The sequence below is a fragment of the Bos taurus genome, chromosome 21 (assembly GCF_002263795.3).
Source record: "Bos taurus isolate L1 Dominette 01449 registration number 42190680 breed Hereford chromosome 21, ARS-UCD2.0, whole genome shotgun sequence".
NCBI classification, from domain to species: domain Eukaryota; kingdom Metazoa; phylum Chordata; class Mammalia; order Artiodactyla; family Bovidae; genus Bos; species Bos taurus.
In genome coordinates, this window is record NC_037348.1 from 14,875,886 (window position 1) to 14,901,898 (window position 26,013).

Here is a 26,013-nt window from a genome sequence, read left to right on the forward strand (position 1 = left end):
ATGACTCTCTCGAAGCTAGGATTCATTTTCCCATTGATGGAGGAAATCATTAGCATGCTATTTTGACAGCTCATATTACACGTACAAAATATTCCTCGGTAGTGTTTCTGAAGTATCTGGCAAATAAAGTTGTTTTTGTTTGGGCTTTTTCCCTCTGTATTCAATACTGAGGGATCAATTCTACTAATTGCACAAGTAAAACTAATCTCTAGGTTGAAAATGACATTTCTAAAATGGCAACCCACTCCAGTACTCTTGCCTGGAAAATTCCATGGATGGAGGAGCCTGGTAGGCTACAGTCAGTGGGATTGCGAAGAGTCAGACACGACTGAGCAACTTCACTGACTTCACTAAGGGGACAGACAAGGAGGTGATGATGTTCTTTGTATTTTGAGGCTGTGAAAACTTGAATGTTTCTTTCTCAACGTCCTGAAATACTGATGTTGGTTTTCTTTCTGAAATGTATTCAGTTACCAGGAAAAAAGGGCTTCGCTGGTGGCTCAGTGGTAAAGAATCCACCTGCCAACACAGGAGACGTAGGTTCGATCCCTGGGTTGGGAAGATCCCCAAAGGAGGGCATGACAACCCACTCCAGCATTCTTGCCTGGGAAACCCCATGGACAGAAGAGCCTGGCGGGCTACAGTCCATGGGGTCTCAAAGAGTCGAACAGGACTTAGTGACTAAACAACAACAGCCAGGAAGTAACGGCAATTTCTATGAAAGGTAGGACCTGAGTCCTGTAGTTCAGAAGGGGGCCAGCCAGGGCGAGTGCTGACACACGCAGCGTCCTGCCCTGCTTCTGCCTGATGCCCGAGGTGGCAGAGGCCAGGGACGGTACAACAGCTGGGAAATCTTCCTTTGAATGATAACACACTCCCATGTGTCCTAGACTTTCACGGGGTCTTTTTATGATTCAGCGAAGTTCCTCAGACCTTCTCCTGTCATTTATTACTGTCTTTTTGCAGCTTAGAATCTCTTCACCTCACTGGCCCAACCCCAGCCGGTATTTCCAGGTGAAGACCTCAGAGCCTGCTGCAAAGAGTGTCAGCAGCAACCCATGTGCCTCTAGGCAAAGGGGAAACTGAAACACGGCAAGAAGAAACGCACTTGCTTGTTCCCCGGCAGGGTCACTGGCTGAAGAATAACAGCCACGGAGGAAAAACTCTGTGATGAAAGCGAGACCTCCATCCACCCTTCACCGCGGTAACCTGCATCCCGTCAGAGCCTTAATGCTTTCCTGCTGAGGGACGGGGAAAGGGTTGCACTTTGGGGAGCACCAGGCTCACTCTCTGCTTTGGCATCCAAGGGGGAGGTGTGGGCAGAGCGGAGGGGAAGGATGGAGCTGCAGCTCAGACGGATACCAGGCCCCTCCCTCTAGATTCTCCTCTTTCCTGACTCCAAACCAAAGCTTTGCCCATGTCACCAGGTTCAAGCCTCCCCACCATCCTGTGCTCATATTCACACTATACTCGGGTGCCCTACCATCCTATCCTCCAGGCAAACACCCACGCGTTCCCCATGGATGAAGGCCAGCCCTGAGACCCGCTGTCCTGAACAAGGAGCCCCCTGCACACATCCAAAATGGGTAGCCACATCCCCTCTCTGCCATAGCACCTACTTGAGCTCCATTCAAACCAGTGCTCAATAAATCCCTGTGGCCTGGAGCGGGGCACAGATGAGTCGTCTATCCTTAGCCCCCCACAAGCTGCTGTGCCGGACTTGTACTGCCTTTGAACATTCCACTGGTGGCTGACAGAAGCCTTTTTCTAAGTCAATTATTCAGTACATAAGAAGGATACAACTTCCAGCAGTCAATCAGCAGCTCCCAACTTGCTTTCTGTTGGAATAATTACTTCTGAGAGTGAAAGGGACAGAAACAATCTGGACAATATATTCCTGCCAAAGGAAGCTTAGAAAATTAAGTTGCCATCTTTTCCGTCACCCCTCCTGGGCACGTGCAATGAGAATTAGAAATTGTATATTAAATGCAATTCTGGAAACTTCCATTGCTATCACTCAAGGAGAAATGAGATCAGACAATAAAAAACAAAACCTCAAACCAGGGCAGGAAGGAAAGTCTCATATCAGGAAACCACTAACAGAACCAGATCTCCTAACAATCAGAGTGATTTCGTCGGTGATTTATTCACGTCTAATCGAGTTAGGGGGGATTTTCACAAGCCTGGATGGAAGCTGTCAAGTGGGGAAAGACAAGCACAGATGAGGTATTCGGTATTGAAATCTACAGTGGCCAGCCTACCTGCCTGCCAGTTGTGGTATTACCACCTGAGTTTCTCTGGGGCATGCTGAGGTTGGCACAGTCTCCAGCCAGGCATGCAGGAAGCCCAGGGCCTTTATCAGAGCTGTGGCTAACACGGGGAGTGCAAGGGTCCACAGCAGAACCTCATCTATGGATGTGGGTGCCTAGTGATGGGCAAGTGATGGAGATGCAGGTGAACATGGGCTGTGCGGTCTGGTGGAGGGGGGCCACCCTGCTGGGAGAGCAGGTGTTGAGGCTTCTGAGGGCACTGGCGGGGGGCGGGGAGCGGGGTGGTCAGTGCAGCCTCGGAAGCAGGGAGGAGGTGCGAGGAGGCTTCTCAGCTGTGGATAAGGATGTGTTAAGGACTGTCAAGGGCTTAGGGGAAGACCTGCCCTGATAAATAGCATGCACAGAGGTCCAGAGGTGAAAGAGAGCTGGGAACGCAGGGGGCACCCCAAGAAGCCTGACTGCGTCAGCGGTTCTTCAAGAGTGGGGTGGAGTGGGGAGGCTGAGGTTGGAGAGGCAGCAGGGTCAGATTGTGAAGGCACAACCCCGACTGAGGGGCACACACGTGGAAAGCTCCTTTGAGCTGGCGGAAAAGGCAGGCATACTAAAGAGAGAAGTCAGAGGGCCGGGGAAGACAGTGAGACTGCCGTGCAGCAGACCCTACGTTCCAATGCCGGCGCCCCCACGGTCTATGTGACCTCGGGCAAAGATTCCTCTGTAATCAGGGGATAACACCTCCTTCCAAGGTTGTTGTGAGGATAAGTGAGACAATACACACGGGACTGGGGGTACAGGTGACGGAATGGCTGTGCCCACACTGGGAAAGGACTCCAGCGGATGCAGGTGGAAAAAATACGAAAGGGGGAAAGAGGGATGAAGAAACCTCTAGCTTGAGGAAGAGTTTTCGGAGGGAGCTTGCAGACAAGAAGGGGCGAGGAAGAGGGAGTAAACATCCCAGGAATATAATCCACCCTTTTGGCATTTTCTCAAAATTCTTGAAAGTATTTTGAAATTGCTTTTTGCTCCTTTTTGGTTGACAGCCTGAGATTCCTCTGATCTGGGACCACGAGTGACCTGTGAAAGGCCCTGTCACCTGGCCCACACAGGCTCTCAGAGGAGCTTGCCAGTGTTGCAAGTTTCAGGGTTGTGGTTATTTTTAGGGCTGAACTGTCACAAAAGCCCCTTTCCAGGGTACGCATAGCTCTGTGACCCGAAAGCCCTCGTCCACCCACTGGAAGACGAGGCATCCAGAGACCTGCCTCTGTGGGGGGAGTGTGACTCCCACCCTAGCCCTGGGACTTTCTCATTCTCTGCCTGGTCATTGCAGGGGGGGTATCACCTCTCTGCATTGCCTGCCCCCCAGCAGACAATATGAGGCCTCTCGTACTGTCAAGAAGAGGCAGGTGTCTGGGGAATAAATGATATATGTCCAGAGGGAATTGGAGACGCTTGCCCTCTGTTGATAATTGCATTCCACAGCTTGCTGCTTCAGCAGCCAGAAGCAAACCCGGGCCTGATTAAGCTCTTATTCAATAAGCCCCTCGTCCTGGGAAGAACAAGAGACACACATTTTTTAGACCTTTTTTTGGTCAGAGAATGCTCTGGAACAGACTGCTTTGGTCTCAGGACACAAGCCTATACTGAGTCAATGTCATTCTCATCACAGCACAGTAACCAAACTTGATTTATAATATAGCTTTTAGATATTAAAGTGTTAATGAAATTGTTGTCATGAAAAAGAATAGCTTGTACTTTTATTTTAACCATTCTCAAGGTCCCATCTCTTTTTAAAAATTCATTTCTACCCACTTAAGGAAACTGCCTTATCATCTACTTTAAAAAAATCAGTCCTTGCCCCCTCCACCCGAGGGTGATTTATTTTCTCTATAGAAAAATGTTAATAACTGGCCAAGAATCTAAATGTTAAATGTAAGGAAAAATGAGGTCTTTGGAAGTGAAAACAAATGATACAGTTTTCTTCCTTCAAAGAAATAGCTGCTCCCAAAAGACAGACAGTAAGTAAAGGGGAGAAACAAATGATGTCAACTCTAAGTTCCTTGAAAGCAGCCACTCAAGCCATCTTGTCTTTCTTTCCATCTCTGCATCTCCAGACATTTACAGAACACTTGTGGGCGCCAGGGCTCACTTAGGAAACTCACAGGTCAGGGCAGATGACAAACCCTTTTAACAGATCACTGCAGTGAAATGAGAAAGGTGCCTCCAGGAGAGACAGGTACCAAGACTGCAGAGGCAAGAAGCTCAAAGATAAAGGACGGCAGGGATGGTTTCACAGAGAAGGGGGCATTTGAGTAGGGTACTGATGGGTGAGTAGGAGTTGTCAGACTGGAGGAAGAAGTAGGAAAAGACACAAGTTGTATGGGGAAAGTGGAATACCCAACCTGAAAGGAAGCACAGCTGAAGAGCATGGTGGAGGAAAGAGTGCCTAGACATTATCTTCTAACTGATCAGAAAGGGTCCGATGCAGTGTTACTTAGGAGCTGAACAACTGGCAGTCCAGTGGTTAGGACTCTGTGGTCTCACTGCTGGGCCTGGGTTCAGCCCCTAGTCTGGGAACTAAGATCCTGCCAGCCATGTGGCATGGCTGAAAACAAAACAATGAAATTCATTCTAGAATGCAAGGATGGTCCAATATTAGGAAACATATTTATACATCATGCTATGGACAGCAAGGAGATCAAACAATCAACACTAAATATTCATTAGAAGGACTGATGCTGAAGCTCCAATATTTTGACCACCTGATGCAAAGAGCGGGGTGTGGACGCAGAAGGGCAGGTACAAGGTGGGATCAGCAGGACTAGGTAACCAGTCCCGTAGTCTCAGGTTTTCATGCAGAGAGTGTGGAAAGTTGCATGCAGGTTAAGAATCAACTGTATAATTCATGTTGAGAAGGAAAAACCCCCAAAACAAATACAAGAACAAAAAAGCAAACCAAAAGAAATGGTAGTGGCAAGATGGAAAAAGGTGGGAGGCATCTAGCTGAGAAGATAAAGGCAAAGGAAATCGAATACAGAAGATGTTGAATTAGCATTGCATAGTCTCAGGTACGGAAGAGGTCTTCCCGGATAAATGGTTCTAACCTTTCTTTCCATACTTCTGTTGATGGGGAACTCATTACCTCTGGTGTCATCATATTCCTAGCTTTGAACCATAATCTTTTCCTCTGGATCCATACAGCTTCCTTTGAATGTTTACTCTCTGTTAAAATTGCTCAATGACACTTTTTGGAAACCTATTTGATTTAGCACGAAGCAGCTGGATGGCCTGGCAGGCCTCCCATCCTTCTGATGGAGAATTCTCCACCAGAGCAAGGCACAGGCTGAGACAATTCACAAGGCAGGGACACAAACCACAGGACACATGTGGTTGCCCACTCTTACCCCTGACCTGGGGTTTTAAGCTACTCTGGCTGTCTGTGCTCCCCTGCCCCATCCCATCCCATCAGAAAATCAGCAATACCGTGCTGTTGCAGCCAGCAAAGCAGGCAGACAGGTAGGTGATGCCGTCCGCCCCGCACACTGGAGTGAAGGAATCGGTTTGGCATTCACAGTTTTTATTGCAGGACGAGTAGGGGTCCAGGGCCGAGCCAGGCGTTGAGCTGGAACAGAGAGGACAGGTGGAATCCATCAGAGAAAGGTCGTCTTCTTCTGGATCCCCATTGACAGCCCCCTGCCCTCTGGGGTCACAGTGGCCACTGTGGCCATGGTAAAGGGAAGGAAGGACGCTGGTGTTTGGACTGTGCGTGGATATACAGAGGATGCCTTGGCCAGTGTGCTTCCATCCTGCCTGTCTGACCTCGCAGGGTGGCAGACAAGCCTGGCTCGGTCTGACTTAATGTCACGAGAAAGCCTGGTGGCCTGCTTGGAGGAGGAGACTTGTGTGGAGAGGAACTGGTATCCTGCGGCCCAACCATGCTGCAGCCCTGATGCTCCAGACTGGACTCCCGGGTAGATGCAGAGGCTCACGTAGAAAAAGGAACAGCCATTGGTACTGGATTTTCCAGGCAAGAGTACTGGAGTGGGGTGCCATTGCCTTCTCCAACGGGATATATAAGGACTCTCCAAAATGCCTTCTAAGGACAGGACTCATTCAGCTTCAGTTCAAAGTCTTGGGATAATAGATAGGAAATAAGATGTCCTGTAAGAGCTAAATTCCTTCCTTTCTTCCCTCCCTTCTCTCCTCCTCACCCCCCACACTTAACATGGGTTGGACCCTGAGATTACTATGTGAGTCTAAGGATAGCTTCTTATTGTTTAAGGAACTGTTGAAGTCTCTTCTATTTTATGGACTTCCTTGGTGACTCAGACTGTAAGAATCCACCCGCAATGCAAGAGACCTGGGTTCGACCCCTGGGTTGGGAAGATCTGGAGAAGGAAATGGCAACCCATTCCAGCATTCTTGCCTGGAGAACCCCCATGGACAGAGGAGCCTGGCGGGCTATAATCCTTGGGGTTGCAGAGTCAGACACGACTGAGCTACTAACACACATGCATACTTCTCTCTTGTATTATAAGCTGAATTTTAAAATAAAACCTATTTTTAATTTTCTATCTTCACCTAATTCCTAAAATCAAATGCCAAACATAGGCACTTGAGTCCTCTGGGGAGTGAGCGTCTGCCTGTCTCCCCAGTGCTCCCCTGGCCATCCTGGGAGACAGCCTTTAAATGGAATTCTGTCCTCTCCACCCAGAAGGTTCACATATATCCTTCAACACTGGGTGGAAGATGCAGAGGCATCATCAACTTCCAGGTCAGGGTCACTAGGGATGAAGCAGGCTCCATTAACCTACCCCGGAGAGAGGGTCTTGGCATCACTGGGCAGGCATGGGATGGTGGGGCGGGTGTGTGTGTATGTGTGTGTGTGTGTGACCTTTCTGAGACTTACGAGTTTCCATAGGGAACAGTAACCCCAGCCACGGGGCCTGTGTCACAGCCCAGGAAGAGGAAGGAGACGTAGCAAGCGGTGGACACCAGGTTGACGAGCATGGCCATCCGAATGGCCCCAAGGGCAGACAGGCTGAGCTTCTTCACCAGGAGACCGCCCAGGAAGATGCCCAGACAGGCACACGGGATCGCAGTCATCCCTGGAGCAGAGCAGAGGGGCGGGAACCATTAGCCAGGGGAGCAGGGCCAGTCAACGCAGACACTGGGCACCAGCCCGGAAGCTGGGCCCTGCGTGAACAGAATCCCCCGTGACAATACTGCAGTGCCACTTCCTCCCCTGTACCCCGAAGTCTCTGCTTACAGCCTCATTTCTACCTACCCTTAAGGAGCCCACAGATAACTGGGGGGACACAGGCACATAAAAACTCACAGTGATGAGGCATGTAAGTCATACACCTCTCATGCTAAGCGGGGAACCCTCATGGGAAACAGCCCCAGCTGGTGTGAGAACAACTGACAGACAGGGCAGATGGGCTGAGAAACACACGTGCGTGTTAGCAATGTGCCCTCTGTGTGTTTCCCAGGTGGTGTGGGAAAGAGGGCTCAAAGTCAACTGGGGATTTTCTCTTCTTCAGGCAAAGGGTCTGGAGGTTGTTTAAACAGAGGCCTCAGAACTCACCAACCTAGAGAGAGACAGTGTTTTAACCAGCCCCGCAACTTCTCAGGAAGTAGCACTGATCAAATCAATACATTTTGTAGCTCCTGGTGAGTAATTGGCATACATTTTTATCTCCCTCCCCAACACCTTCTTATAAACAGAGCTATCTGCAAGGCAGCAGGACCATAAACCTGCTATTTCTGATTCTCAGAGACTCAGGGCATCTTAGGAGGACCAAAGGATCCTAGGAGTTCCAATCTCGTTTGGTTTTGTTCTTATTCGTTTCATCTAAACTCAGCTTTAAACTATTGCATGTCATTTATCCACCATGTAGCCTGTGCATGGCCAATTTTCCAGTTTAGGCTGCCTCTTGCTTGCCAATCAACAGACCTCTAGGTCAATTGACTACATCAATCAGCTGGTATGTGCTAAAGGAATGCAAATTAATTTTAATATTCGGGTGAGAAAAGCATAATCAGGGAGGCTGAGCTCTGCAAAGAAAATAGCACAAGTCAGATTTTAAGAAAAACACAGTATTTTTGTATTATTTGACGTTCTTGGATTGTCTGCGCTTGGTTCTTTCTCATCCTGGTACAGACATGATCTTCAGGACCTCACCCCTACTTGCCTGTCTCTCCCCCATGCCATAGTGACTCCCCAATCATACCCAATTCTCTTCTCTCCCCCTGGAACAGACCAAATCCATTCAAGCCCCTAGTCTCTGCACTTGCTGATTCTTCTATAACATTCTGTTGTTGTTTTAGTTGCTAAGTCATGTCTGACTCCTTGCGACACTATGGACTGTAGCCCACCAGGCTCCTCTGTCCATGGGATTCTCCAGGAAACAATACTAGAGTGGGTTGCCATTCCCTTCTCCAGGGGATCTTTCAACCCAGGGATCAAACTTGCGTCCCCTGCACTGGCAGGCGAATTCTTTACCGCTGAGCCACCAGGGGAGCTCCCAGGACATTCTTACCCTATGCCTTTACCTGGCTGGGCCCTATCCTCACAGGGAGCCCGGGCCACCCGACCTAGAGCGATCCAGCAGCCCGTCTGAGGTTCCTTACTGTTTCCTGCCACGTTTCATTGTTTGCATGGCTCTCCTCATTATGGAAGCTGTTTATTTATGGAAGAAATTATGACATTTCTGGTTTTCCAGTTTCTTGTTCTCTCTCCCCCTCCGAAGATGCAGCTTCCCCAAGGACTGTTCCATCCTGTTCAGTGCCTGGGCACTTGGGAACTATTTTCTGGATGAACGAAAGAGCGAGCAGATTGCATCTGTGTCAGTGAACACTGATGACCACAGCCCACGCCCAGAGAGCAGGCTGTGTTCCGTTCCATTTTCCATCAAAGGCGGCGGGGAGCAGCCCCTGGTGATGATGGTAACTATGGCAATAACAGGCTTTGGGCACCTTCTCTCCAAGCCATCATCCACCTCCCCTCTCCCTCCCTGATGTGTATGAAGCCTTAGCATGCGGTCGGTTATCAGAACTTCCCCCAAAACTCCATCCTCATTACCTTAACCTATGCAGATTGAGTCCTTTTTATCTTCATGCATAAATCAAGGCCATCAGCCCTTAATCATCTGTGCTGCTCTTCTCGGAACTCTGCCCCATCTACTGATGACTTTGCGGGTGGCCCAGAGACAGCACTGATGGCCCGGGATGATGGCAGGGGGTTCCTCCCCGAGGTCTGCGGGAGCTACTGATGAAGGCCTCTGGGACACGAGCCTTGCCCTAGGCTTCTGTGGCCTCTTTCTGTCCCCCTCAGGGCCCCCTGTCAGCCCCTCCCGCAGCCAACCCTCCAGATGCCATGGGCAGGGCACAGGGAGAGGGTACATGTCCTGCCTGCCTGGACTGCCAGACGGACGGACAGACCGACAGATGGCCACCAGGCTGCCTCTCCCTGGGCCAAGTGCTCTAACAGACAGAGTCACTGAGACAGAGACAGATGTAGGAAAGCGAGATTGATTTTTGCCTTCTGCCCTGAAGACTATTGATTTGTTGATAGGAAACTCTAGGAATCTGTTCTGAACTAGAACAGAGCCCCAACTTTGAAGCAAATGTAATCAAAATGTAAGAAGCTGCAGTCAAGAAATCAGGAAGTGAGAAAGAAAGTCTTTGGGTGCTGGAGGGCTAAACCAGAGAGATCGTAGGCATAAAGGAGAAGTTATAACTTTAATTACAGAGACACTTATTTAAAAAATATAAATTTATTTATTTTAATTGGAGGCTAATTACTTTACAATATTGTATTGGTTTTGCCATACATCAACATGAATCTGCCATGGGTGTACACGTGTTCCCCTTCCTGAACCCCCCTCTCACCTCCCTCCCCATACCATCCCTCTGGGTCTACAGAGACACTTTTTACCCTATCTCTGTCAGATGGGTACTAAGGGCTGACTGCATTTTGCTAATATCTCTTGGAAGAAAGTACTTGTAAAAGAGTGGATGGTAAAGAGTTATTAGTAAGAAAAAGGAAAACATCAGCTTTGTGCTGCTCTGGCAGCCCCCAGGGAGAGGTGCTGGGGTCTGGCCACATCCTTGTTGGTAGGGTTTTAATTTTTTTTTTTTAACTTGATACCTTATGTTCTGTGACATGCACAAGATTAAGGGAACCTGATGACTTGTTGCACCTGTACACATCCTTGTATTAAAACATTTCCAGCAGCCTCAGGGGTTCCCTGCTGTCCTCATTCTTCCAAAGTCCAAGAGTAACTATCATTCTGGCCTCTATTACTTTAATTAATTTTTCCATTAAAAAAAGTATTTATTTTCCTTATTTTGGGTTGCACTGGGTCTCTGCTGCTGCGTGGCGTTCTCCAGTTGCAGAGAGTGGGAGGCTGCTCCCTACCTGTGGTGTACAGGCTTCTCACTGCAGTGGCTCCCCTTGCAGCAGATCACAGGCTCTGGGTTCACAAGCTTCCACAGTTGTGGCTCCAGGGCTCTAGCGTGTGGCCTCAGCAGTTGTGGTGCACAGGCTTAAAGCTGCTGCACAGCATGTGCAATCTTCCTGGACCAGGGATCAAACCCAGGTCCCCTGCATCTGCAGGTGGACTCATCCATCGTACCAACAGGGAAGTCAAACTTTTCCTCTTTCTAACTCTTATTAATATGATTCTTTTGAGTCTGACATCTTTTGGCTGTCCCAGATCCATCCACATGGAAGTATATATACAAGCTCTTGCTTTCTTATGCTGTGTGGCAGTCCACTGTATGAATATTCTATAATTTATTTACCCATTCTACTAACTGATAGATATTTGGACTGTTTCCAGTTTGGGGGTTTATGCATAAGGCTGTTTTAGATAGTCACCTATGTGTATATTATGTTTAGTTATGAAGTTCTGTCCAACTATTGTGACCCCATGGACTGTACCCTGCCAGGCTCCTCTGTCCATGAGATTCTACCAGGCAAGAATACTGGAGTGGGTTGCCATTTCCTTCTCCAGGGGATCTTCCCAACCCAGAAATCGAACCCAGGTCTCCTGCATTGAAGGCAGATTCTTTCCCAACTGAGCTATAAGGGAAGCCCTACTGTTACCTAAGCATATATAAATAAGTGGACTTAAACACTCATTTCTGTTGGGTTATACCCAGAAGTGGAATGTTGGATCCCAGAGTAAGCATATGCTTCCAGCTTTCGTAGGCACTGCCAAAGAATTTTTCTCACCAGCAGCATACGAGAGTTCCAGTGGCTCCACCTTCTCACCAACGCTTGGTGCTGTTGGTCTCGTGGACGTGGACTAGCATTTCATTGTTCACATGTGTTTTCCTGGTGACTCATGTAGGGTCAGCACCCTCACATGGGTTTACTGGCCAGTTTGTACAGGAAACATTAAAGGAGAAGATCAGAAAATATCACCTTGCCCATTCCTCTCAGGACATGACCTACTCCTACTTCAGTTCAGTTCAGTTGAGTCCCTCAGTCGTGTCTGACTCTTTGTGACCCCATGAATTGCAGCACACCAGGCCTCCCTGTCCATCACCAACTCCCGGAGTTCACTCAAACTCATGTTCATCGAGTCAGCGATGCCACCAGCCATCTCATCCTCTGTTGTCCCTTTCTCCTCCCAGCATCAGGCTCCCAGCATCAGGCTCTTTTCCAATGAGTTAACTCTTCACATGAGGTGGCCAAAGTACTGGAGTTTCAGCTCTAGCATCAGTCCTTCCAATGAACACACAGGACTGATCTCCTTCAGAATGGACTGGTTGGATCTCCTTGCAGTCCAAGGGACTCTCAAGAGACTTCTCCAACACCACAGTTCAAAAGTATCAATTCTTCGGCACTTAGCCTTCTTCACAGTCCAACTCTCACATCCATATATGACCACTGGAAAAACCATAGCCTTGACTAGATGGACCTTTGTTGGCAAAGTAATGTCTCTGCTTTTTAATATGCTGTCTAGGTTGGTCATAACTTTCCTTCCAAGGAGTAAGCGTCTTTTAATTTTATGGCTGCAGTCACCATCTACAATGATTTTGGAGCCCCCCAAAATAAAGTCTGACACGGTTTCCATTGTTTCCCCATCTATTTCCTATGAAGTGATGGGATCAGATGCCATGATCTTAGTTTTCTGAATGTCGAGCTTTAAGCCAACTTTTTCACTATCCACTTTCACTTTCATCAAGAGGCTTTTGAGTTCCTCTTCACTTTCTGCCATGAGAGTGGTGTCATCTGCATATCTGAGGTTATTGATATTTCTCCTGGCAATCTTGATTCCAGCTTGTGCTTCTTCCAGCCCAGCGTTTCTCATGATGTACTCTGCATATAAGTTAAATAAGCAGGGTGACAATATACAGCCTTGACGTACTCCTTTTTCTATTTGGAACCAGTCTGTTGTTCCATGTCCAGTTCTAACTGTTGCTTCCTGATCTGCATATAGGTTTCTCAAGAGGCAGGTCAGGTGGTCTAGTATTCCCATCTCTTTCAGAATTTTCCACAGTTTATTGTGATCCACACAGTCAAAGGTTTTGGCATAGTCAAGAAAGCAGAAATAGATGTTTTTCTGGAACTCTCTTGCTTTTTCCATGATCCAGCGGATGCTGGCAATTTGATCTCTGGTTCCTCTGCCTTTTCTAAAACCAGCTTGAACATCAGGAAGTTCATGGTTCACATATTGCTGAAGCCTGGCTTGGAGAATTTTGAGCATTACTTTACTAGCGTGTGAGATGAGTGCAATTGTGTGGTAGTTTGAACATTCTTCAGCATTGCCTTTCTTTGAGGTTGGAATGAAAACTGACCTTTTCCAGTCCTGTGGCCACTGCTGAGTTTTCCAAATTTGCTGGCATATTGAGTGCAGCACTTTCATAGCATCATCTTTCAGGATTTGAAATTGCTCCACTGGAATTCCATCACCTCCACTAGCTTTATTCGTCATGATGCTTTCTAAGGTCCACTTGACTTCACATTCCAGGATGTCTGGCTCTAGGTGAGTGATCACACCATCCTGATTATCTTGGTTGTGAAGATCTTTTTTGTACAGTTCTTCTGTGTATTCTTGCCACCTCTGCCTCTTCTTAATATCTTCTGCTTCTGTTAGGTCCATACCATTTCTGTCCTTTATGGAGCCCATCTTTGCATGAAATGTTCCTTTGGTATCTCTGATTTTCTTGAAGAGATCCCTAGTCTTTCCCATTCTGTTGTTTTCCTCTATTTCTTTGCATTGATCGCTGAAGAAGGCTTTCTTATCTCTTCTTGCTATTCTTTGGAACTCAGCATTCAGATGCTTATATCTTTCCTTTTCTCCTTTGCTTTTCACTTCTCTTCTTTTCACAGCTTTTTGTAAGGCCTCCCCAAACAGCCATTTTGCTTTTTTGCATTTCTTTTCCATGGGGATGGTCTTGATCCCTGTCTCCTGTACAATGTCATGAACCTCTGTCCATAGTTCATCAGGCACTCTATCTATCAGATCTAGTCCCTTAAATCTATTTCTCACTTCCACTGTATAATCATAAGGGATTTAAGTCATACCTGAATGGTCTAGTGGTTTTCTGCCAGGGGCGGAGCCTGGCAGTTTTCCCTACTTTCCAGAAGATAATTCCATGGGGAGGGAGTGGTCTCAACTTTCAGACTGGACTTGTCACATTCTCAGGGATCATCCTCATATCTCTTTCCTTCTCTGTACTTTCTGAAACAGATGAGCTCTTCCATCAAACACTGTCTACCGCATTCCCTCTCTTTTTTGCACATCGCCTCTGCTGGCTCTTTCCCCTGTGCTTAGATACCTGCTCAAGTCCTTCCTGACACAATAGCAACTGTGTCTTAGCAACAGTACCATTACTCCAATCCCTTGACGGCAACACACATCACCCACCATGTCTCCACTCCTTCCTTCCACTGCTAAGCTTGGGAAAGTGCCATGCAGTCACCGGGTATTCTTTCCCTCCTCTGGGCTGCTCCTCACACCACAGCACAGGCTCACCCGGTGCAGCTTCAAAGACACAGCCCTGACATAGGCTGAAAGACATCCTGCTTCTTGAAGGGACCCAAGGCATGTGAGGTTGCATCACACATGGACACTCTCACTGCTGATGGCTTCTTTCTTGGAGTCATCTCTTCCTTGATGCCCCGTGATGCACGAGTTTCTTTGTGGAGATGCTTCTGTGGCCTCCTCTATTTCCTCATGGGTGGTGTTTCACTCTTCTATTTCTACACAATATCCTTCTGTAAATTCCACTCCCGTGTCCTCAGTGACCATGCACACACTGATGCAATCCACATCTCCCTCTCCAGTCCTCAACCACGCACAGGACATCACGTGGATACATCACGGCCATCTCACACTCAAAACTTCACGTCTGAACTCACAGCCTGCCCTACAGATCTGATTCTTTTCTGATACTTTCAGGCTTCACAAATGGTACCACCCCCTGTCTGAGCCAGAAACCTGGAAGTCATTTTTGACCCTTCCCTCTCCTTGTGCTGTGAGATCACGTTCCCTATCAGGTATAAGTAATCCTGCTTCTCATGAGTGGAAACTGGTTCTCTTTAGCAGGCCAACTCCAAAGGACTGGAGGCAGATGTCTGTGGTTTACTGTTGAGAAGATTGGTAAGGCCACACTTGAGCTCGGGGAGCAGGAGTGTTATGATCTATTTTATATCTGCCATGGGCACAAAAATGGAGGAGAGCAAATGGCTTCTAACCTCTATATCTGTTGACCGTGGTTTCATGTTGCTGAGAATATTCTTGCTTTTTTAAGCTCCTGATCAAACCCTACAGGATTGGCCAAAAAGTTCATTTGGGTTTTTCTGTCACATCTTATGGACAGAACGATCTTTTTGGTCAACCCAGTACTAATCTTTCAAGATCCATCTTGATTCCCCTCTTTGTTCATCACATCTTCCCCCTAATTCTCCAGTTTACACCAATTTATGGACTTCCTGGCCTGTCACAATGCTTCCTATGCACATTTTATATTTTAGCTCTTTATTATCATGTACTTTAAGCAACTGCTTCAAGCGGGTAAATCTTACTCCAAGTAAATACTCTGAAATTCTTCTGCACACAGACCACATGTATATTCTGCTACAGGAGCAGCATGGTCTGGGCTGTTTGACTGGTCTCAGTCAATGCTTATGGTATTACAAGCACTGGCAGCCTCCCTGTGTGGGGCAGGGGCGGGTGGGTGACACAGACTCACCTAGCAGCTGGTTGGCAGAAGAGGTGGTGAGGTTAAACTGCTGCTCCAGATACTTTCCCAAGAAGGCAGCGAAGCCAGCCACCACTGCAATCTCCATGCAGGCGGCCAGGATGATACAGGTAAACACAGGGTTTGAGAGCAGGTGCTTGGTGACCTTGGGGATCACTGCAGGGAGAGAAGCAGATGACCAAGGTCATAGATACTGCACTCCCAGGCCTTCTGCCCCCGAGGTCCCACTTCGACCCATCCCAGTAAACAGCACCTGGTTGCTTAGGCCGAGGCCTATAATCTGTAAGTCAGCCATAATTGTGAAAACTCTGGCTTCAAAATACACGCTAATATTTTCTCAAGTAAACTGAAAACTATTAAAGCAGGAAAAACCACACAATGTCTTTTTTTTTTTTTTAACAGCACACTGGAAACACTATTTTATAAGCCTTTCAAAAATTTTTATTTCTATCCAACATATAGAAAGAGGCATTTGGGGTTTGTTTCGTAAAAGGTAAAATATAACTTAATTATATATTATAAATATATTATAAATGCATTAATTATGTTACATCAGTATATCTAAGTTATATATAGATACATTATATTTTATTTTCTTGGGCTCTGAAATCACTATGGATGATGACTGCAGCCATGAAATTTAAAGAAGCTTGCTCCTTGGAAGAAAAGCTGTAACAAACCTAGACAGTATATTAAAAAGCAGAAACATCACTTTGCCGACAAGGTCCCTATAGTCAAAGCTATGGTTTTTCTAGTAGTCATGTATGGATGTGAGAGTTGGACCATAAAGTAGGCTGAGTACCGAAGAATTGATGCTTTCTAATTGTGGTCCTGGAGAAGACTCTTGAGAGTCCCTTGGATTGCCAAGAGGTCAATCCAGTCAATTCTAAAGGAAATCAACCGTGAATATTCACTGGAAGAACTGATGCTAAAGCTGAACCTCCAGTACTTTGGCCACCTGATGCTAAGAGCCGACTCGTTGGAAAAGACCCTGATGCTGAGAAAGACTGAAGGCAGGAGGAGAACGGGATGACAGAGGATGAGATGGTTGGATGGCATCACTGACTCAGTGGACATGAGTCTGAGTAAATTCCAGGAGACAGAGACAAACAGGGAAGTCGGATGTGTTACAGTGCATGAGGCTGCAAAGAGTTGGACACGACTTAGTGACTGAACGACAACAAAGTGGATATATCAATATACCTGTGATAAATATTTATAACTGCATGTGTTAAGGAAATATAATCTTTCTTTCAACAACTCATTTTATTTTTTATTTTACATTGGAGTATAGTTGATTTAAAATACTGTGTTAGTTTCAAGTATACAGCAAAGTAATTCAGTTATACATATACATGTATCTATTCTTTTAAAGATAAGTTTAATTTTAACAGTTTCAAGAAAAATGAAATGTTAGTGTATGCATGTGCTTTTCTTAGTCACTCATTTGTGTCCAACTCTTTGTGACCCCATGGACTGTAGTCTCCCATGCTCCTCTGTCCATGGAATTTCCCAGGCAAGAATACTGAAGTGGGTTGCCATTTCCTACTCCAGTGAATATTCCCGACCCAGGAATCGAACCTGAGTCGCTTGCATCTCCTGTGATGGCAGACAGATTCTTTACTACTATGCCACCCGGGAAGCCCAGTGTATGCATATGCAAATATGTGTGTGTGTGTGTGGGTGTATTTCACATATATGTGTCTGTATGTATGTGTATATATATAATCCAACCTCTATCCTGCCCTTCCTTCTCACAACCATAGGTACCTGGCCACGCTTCCATGATCTCTCACATGGGGAAAACCAGGGTCTTCTTTACTACTTTTACTCTTGATCCAATACAGCCCTTCCCTCTACAGTAGCCAGGGGGACCAGCTGTAATCATTTTCCTATTCAGAACTCCAGAATGGCCCAAATCCACACATGGCACGATGGCCCACCGTCTGCCCCTTGGCTGTCTGATCACACTTCTGATCATGCCCCATCCTCGCTCTGGCCCCACCCCAGCTGGACCTGGTCCTCCCCCCCCAAGTCTGTGCACTGGGGGGTCTTCCCTCCATTGGGATGCACTGGTCCCAGATCTTTGCTCCATCTGTTCCTCCTTCCTCTGGTGGTCTTTCCTCATCACTCAAGGCAACCTAGAAGCTGCCCTGGTGCTCAGGGTTCAGATGAGGATTAACGGTAGGCAAAAATACTTTGTGGCTTGTTTACCACTTTAATTACCAATGGAACCGAAGCAGGTTTTTGTTGAGCTGGTTCGTTTCAATCTTATTGTATTATACTCTGTTTTTTAAGTATGTGGTTTCATAAACCACTGGGATTTCACTTTAATTCTGCGCTTTTACAAGTGAGAGATTTGGTATTCTTAGTCCTTAGAAAGTAATCACGTTATTTGGATATTTTCAGCCATTAGAATTCTTGGTACAGGGTCTTTGACCAGATCTCTTCAGCTGTGGAGTGATGACATGTCCTGGCAGTATGCAAGGGAGTCTGGGGATACCAGGACTTACCTATCATTTCAATATTTATTCTATTATTCAGATGTACACTTAGTAAAAAAAAAAAGTTAAATAAAACTGATAAATCAAGTGTTTGGTTTCATGGCTACAATAACTTAGGATGATGCTAGGTTAAAACAAGTAGATTTAGGACTTCCCTGGTGGTCCAGTGGTTAAGAATCTCCCTGCCAGTGCAGGGGACATGGGCTCAATTCCTGGTCTGGGGAGATCCCACATACTGTGGAGCAGCTAAGCCCATGCACCCTAACTACTGAGCCCATGCTCTAGAGCCCCTGCTCTGCAAAGGGAGAAGCCATTGCAATGAGAAGCTACATATCACAATAAAGAGTAGCCTCTGCTTGCCGCAACTAGAAGAAAAACAAACAGATTTACAGTTACTAAAAGAGAAGTCATGTAAATAATGGTACAGCTGGTAAGGAGGTAAGGCAGAAATGTGTAAAAGTGGTATACCAGTGACAAGTTAGGGGACCTCTGTTCTCCCATAATCATAATAATGTGGAACACTTGGCTCATGGTATACTCGATCCCACCTGTGTGAACAGAAAAAGATAAAAGAGAGTTCCAAATGAAGCAGGTAACATCCCAAGTCTAGGAAAAACCAATCAGGGCCCATGGTCATACAAAATAAGCAGGTGAGCTGTGTCTAGAACTGCTCACCAAGGTGATGAATTAGCCAGCTGTCCTAAAGAAGAGAGCTAATTACACAGGCTCAATCTCATCTCCTAGGAGACAAAACCTCTAAATGGCCCAACTAATTAGAATAAAATAATAATAGAAGATACATAAGTTTTTAATAATGTTAACAGACATGCTCAATTAATCAAAATGACAGAACAATGGGTCAGAGACTGGCAGATACATACAACTTAAAACTTATCATTTCTGGGAAAGATACCAAGTTTCAAAAATGAAAATCTATATATAAGACAGGGACTTAAGGAGCCTTTGACATAATGAAAGGAACTTAGTTATTGGAATGGACTGAGCCAAATGATTGGAGGCTCAGAATCACCATGCACTGAGCAATCCAATTCTATATTCCAGGCGAGAAGCAATCAGACAATAACCGGAGCTGGTGGCCTCAGCTGTTCTGCAGTGGTTTCAGAAAGTGAAGTCACTCAGTCGTGTCTGACTCTTTGCGATCCCATGGACTCCTCCGTCCGTGGGATTCTCCAGGCAAGAATACTGGAGTGGGTTGCCATTTCCTTCTCCAGAAGATCTTCCCGACCCAGGAATCGAACCTGGGTCTCCCGTATTGCAGGCAGACGCTTTACCCTCTGAGAAACTACTAAAACCTTAGGAAGGCAACTCTTGGATTAAATAAATGCATGCACACACGTGCACAAAACAAAAACTTTAAAAAGGGTGTTGGTGGTTCAGCTGTGTCTGACTCTGCTGCCCCATGGACTTAAATCACCAGCCTCCCCTGCCTATGGGATTTTCCAGGCAAGAATACTGGAGTGGGTTGCCATTTTCTACTCTAGGGGATCTTCCCAACCCAGGGGTCACACCTGCATCTCTTCCATCTCCTGTATTGGCAGGTGGAATCTTTACCCCTAGCACCACCTGGGAAACCCTTTAAAAAGAGTATGAAGAAGAATAAAGATAAGGGAAAACAACTTTGAATCCATGGTATTCATACAGCTACTTTATTCACATACCTACTTTACTGCAAGGGCACAGGCCTTTATGAGTGTGTTTTGTTCACCTTTTACATGATTTCAAACATTTATAATAATCTTTTTTCAAAAATGTCATTTTGAATAATTGTCTAGAAGAGGTTACACTTAAAATCTGTGTTTAAACGTTGGAAAATTTCCCTTTGTTAAATCCTCATTGTTAAGTATTGTACAAATATTTAGAGCAATGTTGATTGCGTAATGTTTAAAAATGTGCACTGTTCAACAAAAATAAGAGATTAGGCATAAACAGAAGGTAACGAGGTAAGTATATGTCTTCATGAACAAAAACCCCTGGGATGTTAAGACTCCATCATCATAAATCACTGCTAACGAGTGAAGGCTGGTTTAACACATTGTGATGGTACAATGCATCTGTGACAAGGGATGGGTTGATTATGTCAAAAAGTACCAAGCCTCACAGAGAGTGGTATGGATTACATGAACAACCACAGTGCTTCCTTGTAATAAATGAATTTGGAAGCCCCCAGCTGTTCATGTTTTGGCAGGTAATAACACTGTTGCTCCATCACTGTAGTCTTTCGGCATTAAGATATCTAAACTCTGGAAATACTGTTGACAATCAGTAAGCAGGTTGGTGACATTCTACGAAAACCACCATTTGCCATATTTTTATTGGAGGCTTCACTTTCCTTGTTACTGTGAAAATTCTTTAGATCTGGGGACTTCCAAAGAAAAAGCACCACGGCCACACTTGTTCACAAATACTGCCACTGAGCTGACACCATCAATATCCAACTGTGTTCTCTGGCTCAAAAATGACACCAATGAGAATTCAAGTTTGATCACATTATCTATTTGATGTTGTTCACTTGCAAAGTTGTGTCCAACTCTTTGTGACTCCATTGACTGCAGTACACCAGACTTCCCTGCCCTTCACCATCTCCTGGAGTTTGCTCAAACTCATGTCCGTTGAGTCAGCAATGCCATCCAACCATCTCATCCTCTGTCATCCCCTTCTCCTCCCACCTTCAGTCTTTCCCAGCATCAGGATCTTTTCCAAAGAGTTGGCTCTCCACATCAGGTGGCCAAGGTACTGGAGCTTCAGCATCAGTCCTTCCAGTGAATATTTAGGACTGATTTCCTTTAGGATTGACTGGTTTGATCTCCTTGCAGTCCAAGGGACCATAAAGAGCCTTCTCCAGCACCACAGTTCGAAAGCATCAATTCTTTGGTGCTCAACCTTCTTTATGATCCAAGTCTCACATCCATACAGGACTACTGGAAAGATCATAGCTTTAACTAGACAGATCTTTGTCAGCAAAGTGATGTCTCTACCTTTTAATACTCGGTCTAGCTTTACTTCCAAGGAGCAAGGGTCTTTTAATTTAGTGTCTGCAGTCACTGACCACAGTGATTTTGGAGCCCAAGAAAATAAAGTCTGTCAGTTTCCACTGTTTGCCCATATATTTTCCATGAAGTGATGGGACCAGATGCCATGATCTTAGTTTTCTGAATGTTGAGTTTTAAGCCAACTTTTTCACAGCCTTCCTATTTTCTTTTCCTTGATCATGGCCATCATGGTTTACCTGGGGACAAGGAGGGCGCTTCTCAACAAAGACAACTCTAGCTAATGGAACACTTTCATACTTCAGCAAGCATTTTAATTATTCCAGAGATAATTCCATTTCAGTAGGAAGGATTTCTTGTCAAGATAGGAGCCTGCCTGCTTTTGTCTTAATATCGAATGACTAATTTTGCCTCGAATTAGATGTGAAAATCATTAAGTTTGAGAATTATCTAACTGGAGGCCCAGGGAAGACTGACTGAGACTTATTTGTATAAAGGACAATCTTTTTTTCCCATCTACCTGACCGACTTGCCCCTAGAAACGACAGCTTCCTCTCATGTTTGGCTATTTTCCTCCTAGGTTCTTCCTCCCTTTCTGGGTTTTATTGCAATGACCTGTAGTGCTCTCAAAGAAGATTCCTTTTCAAAGGCTTAGTCTACCCTCCAGAGCCCCAACTTAAGGGGTATTAATTAGCTTGATCTTAGGGCTATTCCCAGTCTTCCAGGCTTTTCCATGCAAATGAAGTGTTAAGCCCACAAAACTTGTAACTTTCCAAGGTGGCAGCTGCTAATGAGGTGGCCTAGACTGGTGAACTGAGGCCACACCAGGCTGCCAAACACCTACAGACTCCCGCAGCCATCTGCCTCCCACCTTCTGATTTAGCCTCAGAGGTTGGGAGCTGGCGTGGGAGGCAGGTGGGCCTGTATCATGCAGCTTCACAGCTGGGGAAACCTTTTCACCTCTCATCAGGGGCTGAGTGCTGCTACTGGCGGAATGATTCAAAGTTGGGAAGAGTGACAGGGGAGCCCTCGGTAGGGAAGACAAGTTTTCCACGGCTAGGCTTTGACCACCTGATGCGAGGAGCCGACTCACTGGAGAAGACCCTGATGCTGGGAAAGATCGAGGGCAAGAGGAGAAAGAGGCGACAGAGAACGAGATGGCTGGATGGCCTCACCGATTCAATGGACACGAATTTGAGCAAACTCTGGGATGTAGTGAAGGACAGCGAAGCCTGGCGTGCTGCAGTCCATGGGGTCACAAAGTATCAGACCCGACTTAGCAGTGGAACAGCAACAAGAACAGGCTTGGGAAGGCAGTCCTGTGGGACAGCAGTCCCTAACTCTTTTGGCACTAGGGACACGTTTCATGGAAGACAATTTTTTCTGGGGTGGGGCGGGGGATGGTTTCAGGATGATTCAAGAACATTACACTTTCGTGTGCTTTATTTCTATTATTATATCAGCTCCACCTCAGATCATCAGGCATTAGATCCTGGAGGTTGGGGACCCCCTGCTCTAGGATGGAGTTTCCTAGAAATCTGTGGGTCCTGCAGGAGGGAGAAAGGCATATTTGGAGAAGTCCTGAGGATTAACCCTGGCAGAACATGTCCTGTGTGCCAAAGACCATTCTAACTGCTTACATGTCCACTTGCATGAGTCTCATGACAAAATCACATTCCTGGGATGACTGGGTTTTAGTTGCTCAGTTGTGTGCAACTCTGCAACCCCATGGACTATAGCCCCCCAGGCTCCTCTGTCCACAGGATTCTCAAGGCAAGAATACTGGATTAGGTAGCCATTCCCTTCTCCAGAGGATCTTCCAAACTCAGGGACTGAACCCAGGTCTCCTGCATTGCAGGCAGATTATTTATCATCTGAGCTACCAGGGAAGCCCTCTTTGTAGGATTAAAATCCTCCATTCACAGATGAGAAGACAGTGGTCCCTTGGCTAGGGGAACAAAGCAGAAACTCAAACCCTGGCACCTGTTGCTATACAGCCTGCTTATAATCACTGTGCCATTCTGGTCTGGGTTCTGAGAGGTGCTGATGTTGGCCTGAGGACTAAGTATGTACTCTGCCTCTGGTAACCAAAGTGTGGCTTAATTATTAGAATAAAGAATAATAATGATAAAATATTCCCACTGTGCTTAGGAAAAATGGCCAGATGTGACACGACTAAGGGCTTAGTCCATGTTGTTTAAAAAGAGCAGAAGTAGAAAAGGGATGGACGTGCGTGCTAAGTCACTTCTGCTGCTGCTGCTGCTACGTCATTTCAGTCGTGTCAGACTCTGCGCGACCCCATAGACGGCAGCCCACCAGGCTCCCCTGTCCCTGGGATTCTCCAGGCAAGGACACTGGAGTGGGTTGCCATTTCCTTCTCCAATGCATGAAAGTGAAAAGTGAAAGTGAAGTCGCTCAGTCGTGTCCGACCCTCAGTGACCCCATGGACTGCAGCCTACCAGTCTCCTCTGTCCATGGGATTTTCCAGGCAAGAGTACTGCAGTGGGGTTGTCATGTCCAATTCTTTGTGGCCCCATGGACTGCAGCCCACTAGCCTCCTCTGTCTGTGGGATCCTCCAGGCAAGAGCACTGGATTGGGCTGCGGTCCTCTCCAGGGGATCTTCCTGACCCAGGGATTGAACCCACATCTCTTACGTCTCCTACACTAGCAGGTGGGTTCTTTACCACTAGTACCACCTGGGGAGCCCCAGAAAAGGGAAGGACAGAGGGGTGAAAGAAAGAAAGGACCGGAGAGCCTACAGAATAGCCCTGTACCACAGAAAAGGTTTCACTGAATGACGTTGCATAAAATAATAGCTAAGAACCTGGTCTAAGGAGCAGGGTCACTGGGATTAGAACTCTGGCTTCAAGACTGAGTAGGTCTGTGACCTGAGTACATCACTCCATCCCATGGATTGCCACAAACATGAAATGAGACTGGCTGCCCGTAAAGCATGTTGCCCAAGGACTTCCCTGGGGATCCAGGGGCTAAGACTCCGTACTCCCAATGGAGGGGGCCTGGGTTAGATTTCTGGTCATGGATCTAGATCCCACATGCCGCAACCAAGAGAATTTCCATGCAGCAATAGATCAAACATGACATAATAAAGATTGAAGATCCTGTGTGCTGTGACAAATACCTGGAGCAGCCAAAAAAAAAAAAAAAAAAGGCATGCTTTCTAGTGCTTCTAGGATACAGCTAAGAGTCTGATAGGATTAATGGCAAGGATCTACTGTATAGCACAAGGAGCTGTTTCCAATATCTTGTAACAACTATAATGGGAAAGAATAGAAAAAAGAATATAGATACACACATGTATGTGCATAACTGAATCACTCTGTGTACATCTGAAAGAGAATATTGTAAATCGGTTATTTGTTGTTATTTAGTTGCTAAGTCATGTGCAACTCTTTTGTGACCCTATGGACTGTAGCCTGCCAGGCTCCTCTGTCCATGGGATTTCCTACATAAGAATACTGGAGTGGGCTGCCATTTCCTTCTCCAGGGGATTTTCTCAACTCAGGGATTGAACCTGAGTCTCCTGCATTGGCAGGCAGATTCTTAAACGCTGAGCCATCAGGTATACTTCAATAAAAAAGAGTTTGATAGCAATTAGTAATAATTAATACAATAGAAATAATCCTTGGCTATATTAGGGAAAGAGCCCTTGCATTGGGAGGCCCTCAGACTTGCCTCAGACTTGTTGGAATGTCTGTGATCAGACGTGGTGCATTAACAGAGTGGGGAAGAGACTGGGGAAGGTGAGCAGAGCTCCTGGAGGACAAGGGCTTTCCAAAAAGATTCCCCTCCTGCAGAGGGCTGTTCAGCAGGTCAAGGGGTCAGGGGGCACAAATCCTTGTCCACTGCTTGTCCTGGCAATTAGAGATACCCTGAGGAGTGGTCACTGTGAGGGCTCAGTTATACTACCCTTGACCTCAGGCTCTCTGCCTTCCGTCTCTCTACTGAAATTGGCCTTTCCTTTCTCTTTAATAACATTGCTGTCAATACAGCATGGCTCATATTCCCCAAGAGGGGAGACTGGGACAGTCTATGCAACTGCTCAAGAATTATGACAATGACAGCCGGACATCTGCCTGGCAACCAGTGTTGACTGGGCACCGTGGTGAGGTTTCTTTTTAACTCTCACAACTATTACACTAGGGGGTGGTCTTACCATCCTCTTCTTAGACACAAGGAAACCAAGGCTCCCTTGAGAGGCTGAAACCCAACCATCTACATCCCAGAATGCAAAACCAAGAGGTGAAGGAGGGTGGATTTAAACTCAATTCTGCCTGCACTCTGGGACTCATCTTTAAATCTTCAGGTTTCTGGGTGGGGCCTCAAGTCAACAGAACAGTATTTTCCTGAAAGGTGAGCCACCATGAAGTGCTTCCCAACATAGGAGACCCACAAGCAGAAGAGAAGAGAGATGGGGGGATCTGGGTGAGATAAACAACAGTACTCAAGTCATGACCAAAAAAAAAATGAAAGAGGATGGAAGAAATAATGGAGATGTGGAAAACATCATCATGGAAGCACAAGAGCAAAGCAAAGGCTGAGTGAATCCTGAGAAAAATGAAGCTTCATGGGGTAGCATGAGTGTTCACCAGATGCCGAGCCAGTTCACAATGCCCAGGACAGCCTGTCATCCCAGTGCCACCAGCCCCACCAGATGCCCTGGTATGGGTCCCCCGTCTGACCCCAGGAGGAGCCAGTGCTCTCGGGCTGAGCAGAGATGGAGCAGCTCCAACCCCAGAGGTGGGCATTGTGCCTGGTAAGAGAAAGTGAAAGTTGCTCAATCATGTCCAATTCTTTGCAACCCCATTGTCTATTCAATCTATGGAATTCTCCAGGCCAGAACACTGAAGTGGGTAGCCTTTCCCTTCTCCGGGGGATCTTCCCAAACCAGGGATCAAACCCAGGTCTCCTGCATTGCAGGTGGATTCTTTACCGGCTGAGCCACAAGGGAAGCCCAAGAATACTGGAGTGGGTAGTCTATCCCTTCTCCAGCAGAT

General features: G+C 46.4%; 1 protein-coding gene across 2 annotated transcripts in view; it reads right to left on the reverse strand.

The window, feature by feature from the left end:
* Nucleotides 1–26,013, reverse strand: part of SLCO3A1 (solute carrier organic anion transporter family member 3A1) — a 377,645-nt gene that overhangs the window by 34,018 nt on the left and 317,614 nt on the right. For both annotated transcript variants that reach the window (XM_005221711.5, NM_001001134.1), the window contains 3 exon segments: nt 15,477–15,641; nt 7,174–7,372; nt 5,748–5,886 (listed from right to left, as the gene is read on the reverse strand). In XM_005221711.5, the coding sequence (XP_005221768.1) occupies nt 5,748–5,886; nt 7,174–7,372; nt 15,477–15,641 (503 nt within the window).